This window comes from Necator americanus, chromosome III (genome assembly GCF_031761385.1).
Source record: "Necator americanus strain Aroian chromosome III, whole genome shotgun sequence".
NCBI lineage: Eukaryota > Metazoa > Nematoda > Chromadorea > Rhabditida > Ancylostomatidae > Necator > Necator americanus.
The window spans coordinates 12,671,497-12,692,781 of record NC_087373.1 but is presented as its reverse complement, the minus strand read 5'-3'; the positions used below and the strand labels follow the sequence as shown (position 1 = coordinate 12,692,781).

The following is a 21,285-nucleotide window of genomic DNA, read 5'->3' as shown; positions in this document are numbered from 1 at the left end:
CCGAGTTCCAGATCCTTCTGACCCGACTACATTAAACTTTCAGCAGTTCATTGCAACGTTTGAATAAAGGATAAAGGATAAAGTTTCTGGCGTTAATCAATCCGCTTGGGATGCGCCCCCACGTTCACTTCAATTCAGAATCGTTTGAGGTTTACGAACGTGTATCTGGCCTATACAATGACTTGCGGTGGCTAGCCGATGTGTCAAGTCAGCGCTTTTATCCTCCCAGACAAATCTGGTACCAATTTATCGACCCCGCTGGGATGAAAGGCTTGGTGAGCACTGGGGCGGATTCGAACCTCCGATCGATCGTGCAGGAAGCGGAACCTCTAACCGCTACACTACACCCGCCCAACGTTTGAATACGTATTCATAAATCACTACTATTCTGAGGCCAAATCAAATGCGTTGGCGGATCTCAAAGAGAGCGGTGAAAGATAAACTCAAAACCAAGTTATGTCTCCGTGAACGCCAAGCACTTTGTGCTTTGAATCCAGAAGCATTTAGTTCCACAGACAAAGGAGTGATCCCTTCCCGATTGTTAGTCGTCGACGCGTACCTTGGTCAGTTCGTACAGTCGTGGTCACCCCAATCGTGTTGCAGTTTGGCACGCATCATCGCGCATCACATGCTTACTGTAAACGCACGGGCTGTTTTCAGCTGAAGCGCAACGCATCCGCTTCCGCCTTGAGCGCACGCGGTGAGATGTGGATGATTCGCCCGGAGTGTATTGGGATAGCATGAGTATAGATGCTATCATATATTGCATATCCTCATCTATAGGAGATACTGTACGCATGTGCAGTGCGTATCAATGTAATAAAGTTGTTGTGAATCTTAGAGAAAACTGCTCTGCTTAAAATTCAGGCGTATGCCAAAACATCATGTAACCAGCAGGTTCTGACTCTCGCTGCATGTAAGAACATCTTTGGTGGTTCCAGAGAAATATTTTCCCCGTATACGCTATTTTTCCAAGCCTAGAACTCGATCTGGTATTATTAACCATGTAGTCAATGTAGTCAATCAATGTAGACAGTATTTTGACGATGATTACTACCGACATCTCATTGCCACCAATACGATCATTAACATGATCGTTTGTCTGGTCATACCTTTTTATAATCGCCAACAAGTATAACACTCTTCTCAATACGTTTGCTGCATATCTTCTACATCTTCTTCGCTTAGAACAGCTTTGAAGAATCGAACGTATGTCTTGAGGACTAATGCTACAATGGTTTCCACAAATTTCTGCACATGCAACGGTCCATCGACGGCTCCGTGATAGAATGCTCGAATGCCATGAGGGATACTTCGGTTCCTATCCCGGCAGCTACTCCAAAGTGTTGTTTCTACGGAAACTTTTGGTACATCTGAACACGAACCGATCTTTAGAAGATAAAGTCGACTATTTTCGGTGTTCTTCATCTGCTGCGTCAGTTATATTGACCATATCGAACCAGTTCATTACAGTCAATACATTGAACGTAGCACATGAAGAAGACAAACAGTGGTTTTTGGCGAGAGCAAAGAATGCTATCAGTTGGTAACTGAAAAGAGTGGCCACACCCAGAATCACCTTTGATTGCAATTATGCCGCGCATCGTAAAAATTATGTTAATGACACTGTTTTCAGGCTAGGCACCAGAAGCAATCACTCATGCAACGATCAATCGGAACATGCTAATTTCCTGCGAAATTCAACAACAATATCAATTATAAATTCATTGCATCAATTTCCCTAAAGGTTAAACGGAAGTTAGTACTGTATCTCGATTTTAAAAAAAAACCCTCAAAAACCATGTTCATTGGTTATAATACTTCAGGTAGTGAGTTTAGTCTTACGTCTATTAGAAGCAGCATTCATGCACAAAAAACTGTTTGCTTCGACATCTTAAACATTGTAAAAATTCACAAAGTGTTCATCTCCAAATTTCATGGCCTCATTTCAGCTCTCATTATTGCCCATAGCAAGCCTTCACTTCTTTTTTCGTAACCGTAGCTTTGGACTTTACGGCCTTTTGCATTCCTATGACCGAACGTAAACGGTCATTGAACACTTGGTAATGCGTGAGGGAAAGATCCGCAAAATGAACCGTTCATTGCAGCAAAATCATCAATATAATAATGTTCTACACTAATATATCTCAAGGATGGTTACCCAGTAGTGATCTTAATCCAGATACATGAGTTCCTATCAAGATTTCCATAAAAGAACCGTGGATCACGAAAATTTTGATCTTGGCGCATCTCACCGCAAAAAATCATCTTCCCTGCGTTTAGGCGTGAGAGAAAAATCCACTGCGCGGTATTCATGAAACTTACATGAATGGAACCTAACAGATAAATTCGAAAAAACGGCACAAGATAAGATTCAACTTTTATTCGGCCCAAGTTGAACCTATAAGGTTGATTCATTTTTTTGCAGCGTTCTTAGTGTTAGATGGTCCACTGAATGGAATATGTAGTTTCTTCCCTTGAAAACCGTAATTTATAGTAGGGTCAAAACAACGTGAAGTACGGTGCAATTGCGTACACTGGTTTTCTGGAGGCGGTGCGGTGAAGCGTAGCGGTTACGAGCGCACCGAAACTCTTGCTGGCACCACCCATCGCTGCAGTTTGCGATGATCCCATCTCGGTTCCAACTGCTGCCTCCACAGCGCCGTTCCGAGCGCGTACGCGAATGCGCCGTGCTTCATGTCGTTTTGATCCCACTATAGTAGGGCGAACAAAACAAAATGAAGCTCGGTGCAGTTACGTAAGCAGCTGCGCTAGAAGCGGCGCGGTGGAGATAGCGGTTGGAATCGAGGAGGGACCATCGCGAACTGCTGCGATGAATGGTGCTGACAGAGGTCCTACCTTGTTCCTAACTTCATGTCGTTTTGACCCGACTGTAGCCTCATACCCGCTAACGAACTAACATCGAAGACATACGCATAGAAGGAAATGTATCTTTAAATACATTAAAGATATTATAACTCATAATATATGACACAACGTAAGCAAATATTTTAAATATTTGCCTACGTTGTGTCATATATTATGAGTTTTGCATGCAGAGAGATGTGTCTGTCCTCTTATAATTACAGAGAGACAATCCTAGGAATTCTGAAAGTGACTAATGAAATTCATCACTTTCACATTACGTGGCGTCTTTTCACAACTTCCACTCATGTTTCTCGAATGCATGGAACTTCCCAAAAGCGAAGCCACTTCTGAATTGATGGATTTGCTTTTTTTCATTGTGAGATCAATCAGAGTAGCTTCCACGCCTATCTAGCCGTTTTTATATTGTTTTGTTTTGAGATCTATGTACGTGTTGTTAAATAGACACATAGTAAGCAGCGAACAACCAATCTAGAGATTATAACTCTCTTTTCCCGGATAAGAATTCTACGTTCAAATTGTAGACACTGTACTGTCACTACCAGCGATTCTATACTAATTGCAGTCATATTGGAATATTAGATGGTCGCTCCAATAGGTCACGTACATAACAACAGGAATAGCAAACAGAAAAAAAATCAACTTTGTTGACTTCTCTCGAGTACTGATGTTCAGAGTGTATTTTCCAAATGACGCAATGAAAACGGAAAAAACTCCTTATGCATCCAGTAGTCGAAAGACTAAAACGACTCAGAGGCCCCAATCTAGGCGACGAAGCAATTTTCTAAGCCATTGGAGTGGTGAAGAATGAAAAGCGTCCAAGTAACAAAACATGCGACTGCTAGCACACCATTTCCTTAAAACCACTTGATCAGAATTTGTTTATGTGTTGTTGTTTCGCTATTTTTGCTACTACTGTAAAGAATTATTTCACCGGGGAAAGTTATCCACTTGGTTCTTTCCCATTCGCTAATTCTTGGATTTATTGCTTTAAGCGTTTTCATGGTGTTTAGTCTCACATATCACCTACTGAGGTGAACTTAACATCGGAGACTCCCCCCTATCCTTTCTAACTCGATTAGAGAAAATTCAGACACAAACTTTTCGCCCCATAAAAGAGGAAACAGAGGACGGTGTCTTCTATTTTTTGGCCATTCTCCAAGTTATTTTTACTCTGATCAGTGCACTTTTCGCTTGTTGGCGAGTTCGACTACAAGAAATCGAGCATTCGCCGCTCTACTTCAACGGATCTGGTGATGTGCAACAGGTGATGCAAAAATCCATGAAACCAAGGACTTGACACGATATCACGGCATAAATCCAATCTAAAGCATAGTGTTCAATTATGTGGCATGCTATTTCGCAGCAAATTATCAAACTATGGAAATGCTTTGTAGTAGGAGGCGTGGCCAACGGATAGAAGAGACGAAGAGAAAAACCCCGCCGAGACACTGCAGGTCGTCCGGAGGTGGAGACATCGGGAGACCATCAAAATCATGCTGTCGGTATCAACTGACTGCTGCTGCTGCTAACAACCGGTCCGCTACCACCATCATCAGTCAGGCAACCAGCACCTCAGGTTGCTCTCGTCAAGTTCTTTCGGCGGCAGCAGCATGTTCTCGGAAATACTTCTGATCTCTGCTATCATTGGTACCGTTCAGGTTTCCAACGTCGAATGCACCAATGAAGGTAGGAAGTCAATCCTGTATTCTCATCGATCAATACAACAATGATGAATCGAAACCGGTATCTTTGCAGTGATCAAAGCTCGTGCTTACATTTTCGAGGCGGTCAAAGGCGGTAACCCGAGCAAAACCATCGGGATTATCGACCTCACTCAAATTGGCACTTTAGTCAAGGTCAATAGATATTATTCTTTTCTACTTCACTCGTTCACTTGTTATCGAAAGGTAGAATTCAGCTCAATGGAACTGTATCCGGGCTGAAGCCAGGAGTTCATGGTTTTCATGTACACGAAAAAGGAGACCTCGGTAATGGTTGCATATCAGCTGGTGGTCACTTTAATCCTCATAAGATGACGCACGGTGCCCCAGATGACTCAAACCGCCATGTCGGCGATCTTGGAAATGTTATCACTTCGGTATGTCAGGTTTAGAGACAAATTCTCCATCCAACGTTTATGTACAGCATTTCTATGAAGGATAGTTTCATGTAGTTTTACATTTTTCCTGTCTTCAACTCATGCATTGAACCATTCACTACTGGTTTGGAGAAATTGGCCTTTCTAAGGAAAATATGAAACGTGTTGCATGAAAAAAGTCGCAGCGGTCGAAGGAAATAAGATGGTAGGAGGAAAATTCACCAGTAAGGACATTTAAAATCATTCGAATCGGGTCAGCGATTGACTCGAAAAAAAAGCGAGTCTACTTAGAAAAGGTTCGAATTATGACGTCCTAATACAACAATCCAAATTTAAGTGCTCCATGGAATGGCCTCCAGCTGATCTCGGAAGAGATAGCGAGGAGACAATTCAAAGAACTCAAGCCCCATTGTCTCTAAACAACTCTTCTGGACCACTATAAACGAAAAACTTGTTTCATCTCTATTTTTTGTTCTGTTTCTGTCGTTTCATTTTCCGTCATAAATCGACTTCGACTCTTCATACTAAGTGATAGATATCTAAATTTAAGCGCATTTGATCTGATCCATTCTTTCGCTTCCTTTGTTTACTGCCATAGAACTCATTAGAAACTTAAATTAACGAATTTTGATCCTACGGTTCACCATATGCAACAAAAAAACAGTTTTTCTAGAAAATTCCTTTTCCTAGCATTCCGCTGAAGTCCTGGAATAATCTTCAATTTGACATAGACGAAGTAATCTACAGATTCATCTCCTCGTTCTCATTAAAACCCATCCATTTTTGCAACATTCACTGCATACACTGTATTGACTGTCTTAGAATACAACATTTCTTGCTTTTTTTTCAGCTTTTGAAACGGGTCCAATGCTAACATCTCCCCTTCCGTTTCCTTCTATTTCGATTCAAAATTTGACTTTTGTACTGTTTTTCCCTTCTATAAATTTGCATCACATGGGGAATTCCGTTTAAATTTCGGGATCCTTAGTATGATGCGATAATGAAGAGGATGCGATAACATTAATGGGCATGGTTCGGGAAAACTCCCATTAACATCGCAATCGCCTAGAAAACCTGATTATTCATATGTTTTTGGATTTCAGCGCAGTTTCGAAATCCAAGATGCTTTGATACAAAAAAACAGAACTTTCACACAAAAATTGAAATTGAGAAAAATCTAGACGTTATAAATTATCCATGTATAGAGGCAGGAGCTATATATCTCCTGTCTTATCTAGGCATATATCGTCTGTCTTGATCCATAGATTATTGACAAATCGGACAAAAACCAGTCAGGAAGCCGGTAGCATGCAAAAACATGGGAGTCCGCACAACAAGAGACATTGTTAATCATACAATCAAATAGACATTTTTCTCGGTCTACGCGCAATTTTAGCATCTCAGACATAGGAAGCGGAGTTAGATATAAAATTCCAATTTTCGAACTTCGTATCATTCACTCTCATTCAATTAACATTCAAAAAAATCATTTCATTCATATATTAATAGTGCTTAAAGTGATCCTCGCTATTTTCGAATCTATCGGATCTTAATTCTTGCCCCTTAGATACTCATGTTTAAGGAAACCCCCTGCATAAGATTTTGTCTCCTAGCATCACTTTTCTTCACCAAAACATCCCCTTTTCTAATATTTCTTACACACCAACCATGATGTTCATAAAATCATGAGTTAATCTGAACGCTGAAATCGAAAATGCTGATGTTGAATTTTCAAAAACGATATAGTCTTGCGTTTCCTTTCAATGTCGAACTGCACTTTATCGATCCGCCCAGTAAGTCAGGACAGTCTTAATGTCACTTAAAACGTATATATTCAGAGCTTCTGTAACCATATTTTGTCTCCCGCTAAAATTGGTTTTCCAACAAATCTCGAGTATTCAACAACACAACATGAACTGTTAAACTTCTGATTATCTGTCAAAAAAATCGTAACCCAAAAAGAGGAAAAAAGAGATACAATCTAAAATAGAGGAACCACTGTGCTATCGTGTTGCGCTTATGTCAATTTTTTGCGCTTTTGAATTTCGGTTTACGTTGTACAAGGGATGAAACAGATTCTGAAGCTTACAACATCAAAACCCCAGAGTTACTGAATTTGCGCCAATGAGTCAGAAGAGACGGTAAGAATGGATGTTTATAATTTACAAACCTCTGGATCATTTGCGCATGAAGTTTCAGATTTCCGACAAAACATTTTTTATAACAGCACCAAAAAAGTGCTTCTTTTCACAACGAACATCCTGCTGACTCTTCCGCAATCAATGAATGGATTTTTTCGCAATGCCGAACGTGGATTCAACAAGAAAACAACTACTCCTCTTTCCTAAATCATTCGAAACCGATTATGTTGTCTTGTGTAAGCTACAAAAAAAGTAAAGAAAAAAAAACTTCCACTCAAAAATCAAAAATCACATGGAAAAAATGGAGGTGATGTAAATTGTCAATGTATAGATCAACTGAAGCACATAAAGTTCTTTCTGATTCATATATTATTGACAAATCAGGGGAAAACCAGTTAATAACTCTGCAGCATGCAAGATAGTGCAGTCATCTTAACAATAGACATTGTTCACTATAGACTTCTGTGTTTTTTTTTCATGGTTTACGCGCAATTTTGTAAGCTAAGCTGCTCGTAACTCACTGTATCCGAAAAGTAAATGTTACTGACCAGCCAATAAGTCACAACCACTGCTCTACCCGTATCATTCATTCATGCTACAGCAGAAAGGCAAAACTCTCGTTCTAAACAAATGACCGTTTCTTGCGCCAATAAAAAGTGTTCTATCATTTCGTTTCACTTCTGCGATGTTACTAATTCTAAACGAAACGCGAACGATGGAACTGTATTGGAAACCAGTATCATAACCTTGAACATGTTGTTGCCGAGCGAAAACAGTTTAGTATTTGGCGACTCTAAATCACAAGGGACACAAACAAAAACGCTCTTGCAATAATTTTCAGGAGCACGGCGAAACTGTGATCAGCATTTCTGATTCTGTGGTTGCGTTGACTGGTCAGCACAACGTCATCGGACGAGCTATCGTCATTCATGCGGATCCAGACGATTTGGGTCGTGGAACATCAGAACTCAGCAAAACAACTGGAAATGCTGGAGCTCGTGTCGCTTGTGGAGTCATCGGTATCCTCTAGAAGCGGTTCGGCTTAGATTGCCTTCTGTTGCATTCTCTTAATTCTCTTGATCGTTCGCTTGATTCCTCAACAAAATCTTTTGCTTGAGTTTGTTGGCAAATTCTCATTAAAAGACAGTACTAACACTACCGGAACTAATCTATTTAGAGTAAGTTTAGAAACTGAAGAAAATGTGAAAGATGTAACCGCTTAGCTGATGGTATTAAATATTTAATTCAATATCATCAGCTAACTTCAAAACGTGAACAAATACAACAAACAACCAATTTCTTTCAAATATAGGGATAAATCAAGCAAACCCCTATTTCAAGAGTGAGGAGCATTTTTGATCTTAGAAAACGCTCTGGGAACCTACAGCATTATAGTATATTCTTTGAAGATGTTTCCCACGTGGTTCTATGGATTTTGCAAAACGAAGGTCCCGGGGAGATTTGAACTCCCGTCGCAGGATTCAGAGTCCTGAGTGCTAACCGCTACACCACGGGACCGGTGCTGTGGATGAACAAGCTGTAGGACAATAGTACCAATTACATTTCAAATCTCATACTTCAAAGCTTGTTTATCTTTGTTTTGTTTGCAAACACATTCCTTGCGGAGGAAATCTGCAGTGCAAGATTCTCATTAACGCTGAAGGAACTGAAAGTATCATGCAAATAATCCCGTACCACTAAAAATAGATGACTGTATAATTAGTATCTTCGAACATTATTTTACTAGCATCTAATCTATCGCAGTACAAACCGTTTAATGTTTTATCGCTACATTTTTAGTACCTATTCAACAAAGTGAAGGACAACACCTTTTCCCTGATGTAAATATGAGACTTGTTAAGACCTATCATTCAGGAGGGTATTTCCAAGACTACATTGAATCTTATTGAACCAACAACTCAGCTATTTCGAGTTGATGGAGATCCTTCAGTTTTTGAAATCATCGATCCACCTCATTTCGATAAGAAATAGCGAACGTTAAAACGTACAAAACAGTGAGGGAAGTAACAAAGTCCTATCAGGCTCAAAAATCTGACCTCCTCCTACCTCATCAACAGAAACAAATGAACAAAACACACAAAAAAGAAAAATTGTTGCAGTGTAACAAATAGAAAACTCAGTTAATCTCCATCAAGTTACCTTCATTTCAGCGCTACATCAGAATTTCGCTACTAACTTCTGCTTGATAAGAAAACTCAGTTAATCTCATTACGTTACCTTCATTTCAGCTATACATCAGAGTTTCGCTACTAACTTCTGCTTGATACTTAATGTGAACCGCACAAGTTTCCAGTAGACAAGTATGTAAATTGATACTTACCTAATGCTTTTAGGTATCTCGGATGAGGTGGAGGTAATTCCGTCCACGGAGCCGTTGCCTTTGCTGAATGTTTCCACAATAGCGCAAGGTGCTGGCACCGGTGCTTCGGCTTCCTGTGGTCAATTAATTTCAATTGTTTGGGTTTGGTTGGTAACAGTGTTTATCACGCGATTATTAATATTGTAGTCTTCCTATTGTTCTCTTTTGTTCACTTTATGTACATAGCTTTTCCTACTTTTCTAATAAATGTTGTTATTTCATCCAGTGCAAAATAACATGTAAATACCCTGTTTCGGAGAGAAGATGTGAAATTGCGGATCATTTAGGAAAAGAAATCCAAGAGATAGGCAAAAAAAATGTTCACAAAAAGTGAGCGAAAAGGTGCGGAACGTTCACATGAGGCTTCTTTTCTTTCAAAGGCGCTGAACTGTATATTTCCTTAACAACAGAAAGCACGTATACAGGCAACGCTCATTGCATTCGCAAATGCGATAGTTGTGCATGTTAGGGCATGGAGCGAAGGAATCTATGTTTGTGTGCACAGAGAGAAAAAAGCGCACGGACTCGTCATGGTCACCTGCGTCGGCGATTATCTTCACGCCAACGCATACGCATCATTGGTTGTGTAGGTATACGAATACAACTCAAAACAACACTAATCCTGCAACTGCATAAAAAAAACCACTTAACGTACTACCTACCTTACTTAGCTTTCCGCGCTAATCATCTTTATTTGCAACAAAAAAAAAGAGATGGAGACGGTTGTGGAAAACCTCCGTGATTTACTGTTTTTCTTACGAAAAGTTAAAGAAAAATGAGGTATACCCGCGTCAAAACGGCATGAAACTCGGTACACTTGCGTAAGAGGACTCGAAGTAGGACCAATGCGGACTGCAGCGATGATGGGTGCTAGCATGAGTGCTCCTCGATCATAATTCATCACCTCATTATCACTATCATTTTATTCATCAGATCATATCATTCGTGCGCATCCGTTTACGCAACTGCATCGAAATTCTTTCTTTTTACTCTAAAATATTCTTGATGTGAAACTGTGACTTTTAGCGATAATTCTCAGCTGAATATCAAAGTGAAGACTTTGGCAGCTTCTTTGTACTCATATGTTCTTAGCGATACAACTTTCCATTCAAATACTAGAGCAGTACAGTAATCTTGTAAAGAAACCTATAGAGAGGGGCTTCAAAAACGGAACTTATCAGATCACTGCAAAACTTCTAATATGAAGGTGATGACCTAACATAACACAGTGATTATCCCCCTAATTCTGATTCGTATAAACAATACTGACACGTTAATCCTCCACACAAATATCGTTGAACGATGCAACATTTCATAACGGTAAATAAAATTGAAACAACAACGCTTTTATTTTACTGACAATTTAGAGAATTTGCCATTCCCTTCATAATCTCACATTTTTCAATAACTTCAGGAAAAAACGCTGTATTACCACAGCCTTATTACCAATTTTTATAAATATTTCCAAAATACTGTTTTTTCTTTTTCACTGAAAAGCATAGAAAACTTAGAAAATACTATGCCAGAATTCTCTGAAATGAGAAAACAGAGAGAAATAAACAGAACAAGAAATTCATGGGAGGGAACAGAGGAATTTATCATTTCTAATGCTTTTAAAAATACAATACTTAACACATCAAATACACGTACGCATCGAGAGCTGCAATATGGAACAACTTTCGCAGGAAAGAAGGGAAAAATTTACACAGTTCCTAAGAATCCAAGAAAAAATATCAAACAGAGCATTCAAAACAATTAAACATCTAGGCTAAAAATAATTACAAGAAACAATATAGAAACACATAGAGATTAGTCACTCTCATCATCACTTTGTATTTGCTTTCTCTTTTTGGGTGGAGATGCCAGATTAGCGCTGTTTGCATCGCTGTCTGAAGCCTTCCCGGCTGGAACGTCATGATCGCTGTCTGATGCCCCGATGATCGGTCCACCTCCGGATCCACTGTCTGATTGCTCGTCATCAGAATCCATGACATTCTAGAATAAGATTGTCATATAATCATGAAGACTATTTCGAATGATTTTTTTTTGCTGTAAATCCACAAATTTGGAACTATATCAACCGATATTTCAAAGATCAACACAAACAGACCACGGCGGCCTATTAATACCTTCCGCGGGGATTAGTGGCACCGCTCAAAACAGTAACTTAGCAGCAAATCATAAACGATCATGACCGTCACATACTAGATATATTTAAAGGATAAAGGACGTACCCAATTTTCTAGGTTCGGAAAAACTCAACAACAAGACAAAAGAGCAAGAGAGTATATCTGTTTTCATGGAATAATATTGAACTCAAAGTCTAAGTCTCACATAGTCAAGTCATGCCCTTTTGAAAGTTGAAAAAAGAGTTACCTCCCTTTCCTCTGGATTATTTAAAAACAATGTGTCTCTCCTTACTTTTGACATACATAATGCATTAAAAGCACCAATAGGAGTGAACGACTGTAAAAAAACGGGATGTGAATGAGTAGTAGAAATGCTTCGATCGTCAAATTGAACAACACAATTAATAAGGCAGAAGGAGCGAAAGAGATGCTATAAACACAAAAAAAGGTTGATGTCTCGAAGTTGTATAACAGGCATGCCCTTAGCAGACACGGACATAGGTATAAGCATACATACGAGTCATAAAGAAACAATAAATTAAAAAAAAAACTTCATAACTGAAGTTTTTACGTTGCTCAGGGAAAAGTATTCTGATTTTGGTCCTGCCTATTGAAGAAAATACGAAAATTGTGCGACTATGAGAAGGAAAAGTGAACAAATAGATTTTACGCAAACACATTTACAAACTTTCACTTAATCAGAGAATGATGATGGAAAGGGAAAGAAATGAAAAGGGAAACTAGCGGGAATTTTGAATTTAGATCAAATTACTGAAAAGATGACGGTCTGTAAACTTTAAATATAATGGTTAAGCTTGACTGCAGAGATTGAAAACCAACCTTTTTCCGCCGCTGACGAGGCGCACTGTCGTCGGAGTCTTCTGAATCTGTGATTCGTGGCGGTCTTGGACTATCCTCCCCAGCGTCTTCGGGCACAGGAACAGGTGCACCATCGGAAGAATCATCGTCGGAAGACAGAAATGCACGGCTTTTAACTAAATACTTTTTTTTTGAAGGATGAACAAAAACACGAGAATTTGATATGAGAAAAAAACATACTCTTCGCTTGTTGTTTTTGCGACAACTTCGCTGCTGCTTTCCTTTCCGCGGCCTCTTTCTTTCTTCGTCGTCTTTCATGCGCGTCTTCTTCACCCTCTGATCCGCTACCTGCATCGGCAGCTCTCCTTTCTCTTCGCTTCCTTGAAGCCTTTTTAGCTGATTTCTATAGAAAAAAAAACAATAAATGGGTAGCTTATTATAACCAAGTAGAAATAGTTTTCTTACATCTTTTTTCTTTCTTTCGCCGTGCTCTTCACCACCTTCTCCTCCGTGCCAGCTGCCCATGTCTGAGCTATCGTTGACGAACTCATCACCAGCTTCGCCTTTCCTCCGCCGACCTCCTCCTCGTCCTTTCTTCTCTTCAACGAGCTAAAATGGACTTAATATTTCGCGCACTGCCTCTTTTAATTGAAACATCAATTACGTAACAGGAACACTCAAAATGCCGATTAGAGTAGATCTTTGTCCTCATCTAACAAAAATGAGAGGTTTTACACATTCCATATTATTCCATATTTTACATGTTCCAATGATCAGAGATATTATTCTTAGCGGCTTAACTAGCTTCAAATCTACATCAACCTTCAAAAAAACTTAAAGACTACTATTTAAGTTTAGCTGACGAGAATTGCGCCTGCTATATTCCAGCTGAAAGTAATTCAGGTTTAGAAAGTAATACCTCGGGTATCCGCAACAAATTCTTCGTCATCTGCACATATTCATTCCTCATGTTAGCCATTGATGCTTGCTTATCACGTAATTCTCTCTCGCGTTCTGCAATTTCTTCAGCCATTTTCTGCCGGAGAGCTTCTATTTCCTGAATACTTTGATTAATAAATAAAATTTAGGATAAGTGATGTTGCGCTCCACTAGCAGGTAAAAAGTAGAAAAAAGCAAACTAAAATTCCGCGTAAACTACCAAGCAAAAGAAGGAACTTCAAAGGTCATGCATTTTTCTAGAAGTGCCCACCGCTTGTTGCTTAGCTTTCTGTCTTTCATCTTCTTCATCCCTCTGTTGTGCTCGAACCAAATATGTTTGTGCCTGTTTCAGAAGATCACCGCAAGCCCTCGCTTCTTCACCAGCGTGAGTTCGTGATACATATCGCACACCAGACAGAGTTTCATCCTTATTCCCAGAGACGAAAGAAAACATCCTGAATCATGAAAGGTTGTTAGTTAGAAAGTTTATTTACATAGTAAACTTACCTCTCCGCTGTCTTCAGATCGTCCATAGCACCTTTAACTTGAGCTGCAGTTGATTTCATCTCTTGTAAAACTTCAGTAGCAGACAGTTTTAGAACGAACGCGTAGTTGAACTTGATTAAAACATTGTCTGGCGCTTCTAGCATGGCCTAAAAATTGAACTTTTATAGGGAGTTCAGTGTATTCTGTCCTTGAAACGTTAGTAATACGGAAATAGCAAAATCGACAAATCCTGAAGGGGTAATCGGGTCAAAACGACCTGAACTTCGGTGCAATTATGTGAGCAGCAGCGCTCTAAGTGGCGCAGTTCGGATCGAGGTGAAACATTCGCTCTCTTTCTTCGGACTGCAGCAATGAGGTGTGTTAGCGAGTTTTCTCCTCTCTCTCTCCAACACCCAAGGCATCCGCAATTGGACCGAGCTTCAGGTGGTTTTGACCAGGCAATAAACATCACATCAGATTACATTACTCACACAAACAAGCTACGGAAGAGTAGTGATTACCTTCTCAAGAGTTTGTAGACTTTCGGTCAGCTTCCCAGCTTTATAATATGCTCGAGCAAGATATAGTAAGCACTGATGATCCTGCTCTCTTTCAAACTTCTTGATTGCATTAGAATACCTGGAATTATTAAGTAAAAACTCATCAATATACTCAAATATACTTGCATTGTAGACAAAAGGCAAAAGAGTCTACCATATCGGTATTGTAATTATAAACAACACTGCAACTGCATGGAAATCAGAAGAAAATTGGACCAATTTGAGTTTCAAAAAGGAGAAAAGAAAAAAGGAATCAACTGATTAGTTGCAATAAATACCCACATTTGCAATGCCGGAACGTACTGTCCAAGCTCAATATAGACGTGAGCAATATTTATCCAAACATCTTCGAATTCTGAAGTAGCTTCTCGAACTTGAGCAAATATGTCACGAGCGTCCTGCCACATGGCTTTCGAAGCCAACACGCATCCTAAGCAACCAGTTACCTAATCTTGTTGCTGTAGCTCCAAAAAGAAAAGCCATAAAGGACTAGCAAAAAGGAAACAAATGGATGGTATCGATTGCTCTAAAGTCCAATACTAACCAATTCCGTTCGCTGCCCAAATGTTTTTTGGCTCAATTTTCAACGCCTTTCCAAACATCTGCAGAGCACGGTCCATGTATTTCGCTTCTTGGGCCTAAAAAAGATTAAGTTCATGAGAAGTTGATCAAACGAACAATCCAAACGAAGAAAATACCTCCACGGATTGAGAGTTCTTGTGAAGAGAAAAAAGAAACAAAAGTACCAAACCGTTAAAAGTTTGATCGAAAGGAAAAAGAGAAATCAAAATAATGAGGAAATCAGCCGAAAAGAACCTCGGATCCTTCAGATTTGATAAATTAAGGCAACTCTCAGTCGAAATCACGATTGAATATACACGAGTCCTAACATCTATAACTTTGCACCACGGTCATTTGCTGAGCAAGTGCAATAAAAGCAATGACAGCTTATTAAGAAGAAATGGTATGGAGAAATTGAGGTAAAAAAAGAAATGGAAAGAAAGGGCAGGAAGAGAGAAAAACAATTTCCGAGGAATAAAAACCTGATCGTCCGTCTTCTTCCTTCCCAGGTTGAACAACATTTCCATCCAAACGTTACCAAGGGACACCCAAGAGTACGCATCCTCTTTATCCATTTTGTTCAAAACTTGCTCGAACTTCTTTTGACCAGGACCCCACCTGCACAAAAGTGCTAGATAATCACACTCACAAATTGGAGTAACAGATATTAACGAAAAAGACATCTTGAAGCCTAAGAACGAAGAAGAGCCTGAATAAAAGTAAACTCACTCGTGTTTAGACATGTGCAGATTTCCTATGAGCACCCATGAGTCAGCGTTATTCTGATCAACGGACATGGCTTCTTTGAACCAAACAGACGATTCGTAGATCTGACCGCGATCGCGCGCAAGGCAGCCAAGTCGCAAGTAACCTATAGGTATAAAAAAGTAGATTCGCTACAGATGATCACAGATATCAGTAAAAAATGCTGTAATATGTAAAAGTAAAAAATGCAACAAAACCCTACAATCCGTGTAGTTCTCCTGCTCTCTTAGTATGCCCTTATATAGCACTTCAGCGTCTTCAAACAAACAAAGATGCTCCAAACACCGTGCCAGATTATATCTCATAGTGATAACATACGAGGAGAGTTTCGAATCGCAAAGATCTCCTTCCAAATCTTCCTAAACGAAGTGAAAACGTAAACACCCGAAAGCAATTACTCAGACAATTAGAAAATAACCTGAAGCTTTGCTTCTGCTGCTTCGAAATATTCCTTCGCCCTATCGTAGTTCTCCATTGTCATGTGCAAAGCACCAATATTGTTCAGAATAGCTGCAGGTGGATCAATTTGAAGCCCATCTTCGCTGGTTTTGATCAAATCGCAAGCATTCTCGTACAAAGTGAGTGATCTCTAAAATAGCTTGGGTAACTGTTATCTCTGCACTGCATTCAAATCTAAAGAAAACCGACCTGAGGATCTACTCCCTCCAGAAGTTGGGCAAGATCAATGAGAACTTCTACATCATTTGGAGTAGCCTCCAGAACTTTCGACAACATCTCTCTGGCTTTGTCCTGACGTTCCTGGAATACACGAGACACATTATTTTAGCCTACACTGAATTCCTAAAATGAAAATGGTCTACAGTCTAACCCCTATTGTACCAAAAATTGGAACCACAGTTCGCATCTAAGTTTCCGCGGAAAATAACTCCATTTGAACAACCCTATAAATGTTTGTTCCACGTACGCCACTTTTTGGATCATGTCTTTTGCCGCTATTTTCAATCTGTGTAAGACACGTGTTCAAAAGATGGCAAAATCCACTGACAATAAAATAAAGCAAAACGAATGGTTTCGTTAAACGATGCACTCCACAGGATTACATTCACCATGAAACGCAATGCGTATTGAGCTGTCCTTCAATGTGCACAAGGAATAGTGGGTCCAAATGTGTTTAATGCCCAAACTAAACATTTAGAGAGCCGCAATATGAGAAGAACTCATTTCAGGAAAAATCCTCCAAAAAAAAAGATTTAACGCAGGGAGATTGGATTTTTTGCGTCGTCCGTTCTCATTACTGCATCAGCAAAGTATTCAATTTTCTCAACACTGCTGCGGCATTATAGGAGATGCAAAAGGACTCGAATAAAGTGAAAAACAATGACATCAACAACCACCATTGAAGTTATCCTCTTTCCTGACATGATGACTGACAAAAATCCATTCTATATTCTTAATCTTCATTCATGCATTCACAATGAAAACATCCTAAGGAAATTTTCCGAACTAATTTAGGGAAAAAGAGTCCCTCTTATCTTAACTACAATTGTGGTTTTACTTGTTTACTCTTACTTCTACAAAAAGTGGAAGAAGAAAGAAAAATTGAAGGAAAAGAATGGGCATTAGGAAAAACGAACTTGATTTCCAGGATCAGTATGAGCGTACAATGCAGAAAGCACTTTCATAGTGTCTATGTTGTTAGGCATTGACTTCAAGACAACTTCAAATGCAGCAATTGCCTGAAAACTCGGCATTTGTACAATTTCGCGATAAGCTGTAAGGACTATAAAAAGAAAGCTCCTTATTCCCATAGGGTCCAATTCGTAAGTCCATGCAATGTTCGGAATCTCAAACGTGGAAAGTACCTGATTGAACTCTCCTCGCATAATGTACAATTGTCCAAGACCATACTGAGGCAAAACGAAGGTAGGATGATTCAATGTTGTTGCTTGGTAATAGTACTAAAGAAAGGTATCAACAAGGAATTACACAAAACAAGAAAAACTAGAACGTACCTTAAACGCTTTCTCATAGTCCCTGTTGAAATGGAAATACCGCGCAAGAATGTAGCAAGCTTCAGCTTTAATTTCATCGCTTTCCGTCATGTTCATCGCGTGCCATGCTAAACGCTCAACTTTTCCCATTTCCTGAAAGGAGCTTTATCAAGCAAATGAAAGTGGAAATTAAGACAAGAAAAAAAGAGAAAGGAGGAAACAGTGACATTTAACATTGGCATATTAAACTTCTAAGTGTTGTTTGTAACCTCTCGAAAAAAAAAACCTGGTACCCTTAAGACCAGTATCTTCAAAAAAGAAAACTTTCGTAATTTTGAGCGGGAAAATCTTTTCAAAAAATCACAAAATATATCAACAAAAAGTGTATTCCAAGCACACATGGAAACAGATGTCACTCACTCCTTTGAAGAAAAAGTGATTAGCAAGATGGACAAGAACAACAGGATTCTCAGGTTCCAAGCTATACGCTTGGCCAAGACATGCTACAGCACTTTGAGCACCCTCAACGGTGTGGGTATTGTAATCCAGGATGGCTAATGCCGACAAGGCGCAAACATTGTCGTTCTGAAGTTCAAGTGCACGCTCGAAAGCAATCCTGAATTCAAAGTAGTATTACATGATGAAAAAAACAACAAATGTTAGCCCTACAAACAAACTCATAGAAACGAAACAAGTCTCTCATTTTAGCGAATGAATAGAAGGGAAAACCAAAAGCTAATTCTGCATGGCTATGACGGAAAAGAAGACATCCAAGGAACAAACCGGCACAGAAATACCTACCTTGCCTTTTCTGTTAAGCCCAACCTTGCTAAACAATAGCCAATTCCAACCCTCATATCCGCAGGACCATCTGGTTTTTGTCGTAGGGCCTTAAGAAAGCTTAGATTTTCTTCGTTTATCAATTATAAGGTTAGAAAGCCGGCAAACACAAGAGCAGCACCCACCCTTTTAAGAAAATACAACGCTGTCTTATAATCCTGCTTGCTGAAAGCTATTATAGCTTTACCCATCATTGCAGGTATATCGTACGCATCCTGGAAACAAAATTCAAACAACTGGCGCTTTTTCTTCCTCATCACTAGTTTTTCTTTCCATATGATGAACAATTTTGTTAGAAGAAAAAAAAAATTCGGAATATACCTGCTTCAAAACAAAATTGAATTGTTGGTCTGCTTGATCCACTTTACTAGCTCGTGCTTCAACCAAACAAAAATAAGCTCGTCCCGTTAAATGTGGCATATCATACATTTTTATTCTATCCGCTGTTGTATAAAGTAGTGTAGCTTTAGAAAACAAATCTCTTTTTCGCTCTTTCGACGTTCTTTCCTTATGACCCTAAAAAACGTATTACATTAACCACTACCGTACTCCGAGCATCTTCGCATTAATGAGAACTCACCAGTTTAACATAGTACGCTGCAAGTATATCCAACGCTCGCATTTGGTCATTTTCAACTTCTGGATAGTCTAGTGAAGCCTCGCTTCCAGAAACTTCCAATAACCGAACAAAGTCATCAACTCGGCCACAGCGATAGTATTCTAACTAAAACAGCAACTGGTTGTAGAAGTCACACAAAATTAGCTATAAACACTAGGAAAAAAAACCTAGCAAAGGTAACTCTTCTCCAAAAAAATGCAAACGAAGAAAACAACTCTTTTCTCCAGAAAAAAAGTAAACGGAAGAAACTCGACAAATGTTTGAAAATAAATGATAAGTGAAAATTTTACTCACACCTAAGTCGATCCAAAAATGTAGTGACGCTTTCTCCGCCCGTAAAATTTCAAGCACCTCATCGCCTTCCGGTAAGGCATCAAAAGAGATCTCTATGATTTCCTGGAATTGCATAGAAATAAAGTACTCGATAAAAAAAAATCACGAAATTTCAAACTAGAAGAATATCCACTGCTTAAGAAAACACGGTAATCGCCAATTCAAAAACGAAGAGCAAAGCTAAAAAAAATTCTTTCATTGCAAGCACTGAATAACAATAACAGAGTAAGAATGAACCATTTTCTACATTTCCGTACACACTAAAGCGAATAGTCTGGACAGAATGTTGCTATCAATAAACGGTTCATATTTAAAAGTCAGAGCAACAGCTGCAAAGACATCACGGTGTTCCCAATGGCCCAAATCACTAAGTCCTGCTTTCCTGGCGCTAACTTCTTTTTCGTACATTCTTATCACATCCGGAAGAGCTTCGGAAAGAGTTTTCAGAATATTAGCTGCTGTTGGTCCTGGATTCGGATAAAGCTTCATATAAGATTCCACTCGTGTATTAGCAGTGTGGAATTTAGCGACTATTCTCTCCAAATCTTTGATAAAACCACATAGTTTCTCCGCATCCCTTACAATATCGGACAGAAGCCTTTGTTTTGTATCGTAGTCTAAAACCACCGTCTCGACACCTTCTTTAGAGCCTGTGAGCTGTTGCTCCTGATCAGGACGAGCATACAAAACCCGTAATTTGTTGTTGATTAGACGTTCAAGAACTGTAGCGGATTCTGAAGAGATGGACGTCCAGTTTTGTGTGAGATTCCATACTTCTATTGAAAAACGACGGAGTCGCTTCAGACTTTCAGCCTAAACTGTTCGGCCTGCGCAAACAGGAAAAACGTGACAATGTTCGATGTTTTTCGAACTTGTATGCTATTTTTCAAACTAAAAAAACTTGGAGTAAAGCTAAAACTTACGTCTTCAACACTGTCTCGCAAAGGTATTGAAACGGACCGAGACATACTTGGATAGGTTAGGAAACACTTCCTTGTGGATTAGGGAAATTTAGGTAATTCCCAGCTGAAAATTGGGAGTAAGTTCTCTGTATCAAACAATTGGTATAGAGTTCATCAATTTCGCGTAGCAAGATAGAGTGAAAGAATACCGAATGCTGAGCAAACTGATAAAACATATTCTTAGCGTAGAGTCCGCAATAAACACAACATATATCTTTCCAGAAAAAATGTAATGAGCAACTAATACCAAAAATTGGGATTAGTGCATTCAAAACTGACTTTGCGATGACATGACGGTGATTTTTAGTTGGAACGGAAAAAAACGCACAAAAAAAAGAAAACACCGGAAACAATTGGTTGAAACAGCATGACCGCACAATTAAACGAAGCACAGTATCTAAGACGATCAATAAATGTACTGTCTGTGAAATAATCAAACTAGATCCGTAGAGAAAAATGTTACGATAAAGAAATTCGATTTAAAATTTGAGTCGCATAACAGTACTTGTGTGAAGTAATTGGAAACAAAATAAAACGAAATGTAGGAACTAAAGGTAAGGAAGAGAAAGAAGTCCCATCAAAAACCAACCATTAACCGAAATAAAAATCAAGCACGATGCGAAAAAATAGAAATTTGCTTATGGCGCGATGCCAAACACGGTTTGTGCGGCTGCGGACGATACGCCTAGAATCCGTATCGTCGTCGTTGGCCAAACCTCTGCGCAGCATGGCATAATAATAATAATAATAATAATAATAAACAGATAATAGAAAATAAATTAACAATAACGATAACATAATGATACAATAAT

The 21,285-nt window shown here is 39.2% G+C and overlaps 3 protein-coding genes across 5 annotated transcripts; 1 reads left to right on the top strand and 2 right to left on the bottom strand.

Annotated features, from left to right (window-relative positions):
* Positions 1-1,146: 1,146 nt before the first annotated feature.
* RB195_009389 (uncharacterized protein) lies at positions 1,147-1,428 on the bottom strand (the record flags this gene model as incomplete). Its single annotated transcript, XM_064189928.1, has 1 exon — positions 1,147-1,428. One exon carries the CDS (start codon positions 1,426-1,428, stop codon positions 1,147-1,149), a length of 282 nt encoding a protein of 93 aa, XP_064047511.1.
* A 3,071-nt stretch (positions 1,429-4,499) lies between these two features.
* Positions 4,500-10,098, top strand: RB195_009388 (uncharacterized protein; the record flags this gene model as incomplete). 2 transcript variants are annotated; one of them, XM_064189927.1, is made up of 6 exons in its annotated part: positions 4,500-4,575; positions 4,645-4,745; positions 4,808-4,987; positions 7,970-8,147; positions 9,483-9,615; positions 9,978-10,098. In XM_064189927.1, 6 exons carry the CDS (start codon positions 4,500-4,502, stop codon positions 10,096-10,098), a joined length of 789 nt encoding a protein of 262 aa, XP_064047509.1. The 2 variants fall into 2 exon arrangements, with proteins under 2 accessions (XP_064047509.1, XP_064047510.1); XM_064189926.1 differs by lacking the exon at positions 9,978-10,098 and having other exon boundaries at positions 9,483-9,655.
* A 1,219-nt stretch (positions 10,099-11,317) lies between these two features.
* Positions 11,318-20,479, bottom strand: RB195_009387 (uncharacterized protein; the record flags this gene model as incomplete). 2 transcript variants are annotated; one of them, XM_064189925.1, is made up of 26 exons in its annotated part: positions 11,318-11,503; positions 12,478-12,632; positions 12,697-12,859; positions 12,922-13,065; positions 13,376-13,513; positions 13,667-13,850; positions 13,903-14,048; positions 14,403-14,520; positions 14,724-14,871; positions 14,986-15,079; positions 15,485-15,620; positions 15,732-15,873; positions 15,970-16,126; positions 16,186-16,356; positions 16,416-16,526; positions 17,363-17,464; positions 17,591-17,686; positions 17,741-17,872; positions 18,140-18,335; positions 18,521-18,609; positions 18,685-18,774; positions 18,881-19,075; positions 19,140-19,283; positions 19,473-19,574; positions 19,773-20,324; positions 20,435-20,479. In XM_064189925.1, the coding sequence occupies 26 exons, from the start codon at positions 20,477-20,479 to the stop codon at positions 11,318-11,320; spliced, it is 3,936 nt and encodes a 1,311-aa protein (XP_064047508.1). The 2 variants fall into 2 exon arrangements, with proteins under 2 accessions (XP_064047508.1, XP_013308963.2); XM_013453509.2 differs by lacking the exon at positions 19,773-20,324.
* Positions 20,480-21,285: the final 806 nt, after the last annotated feature.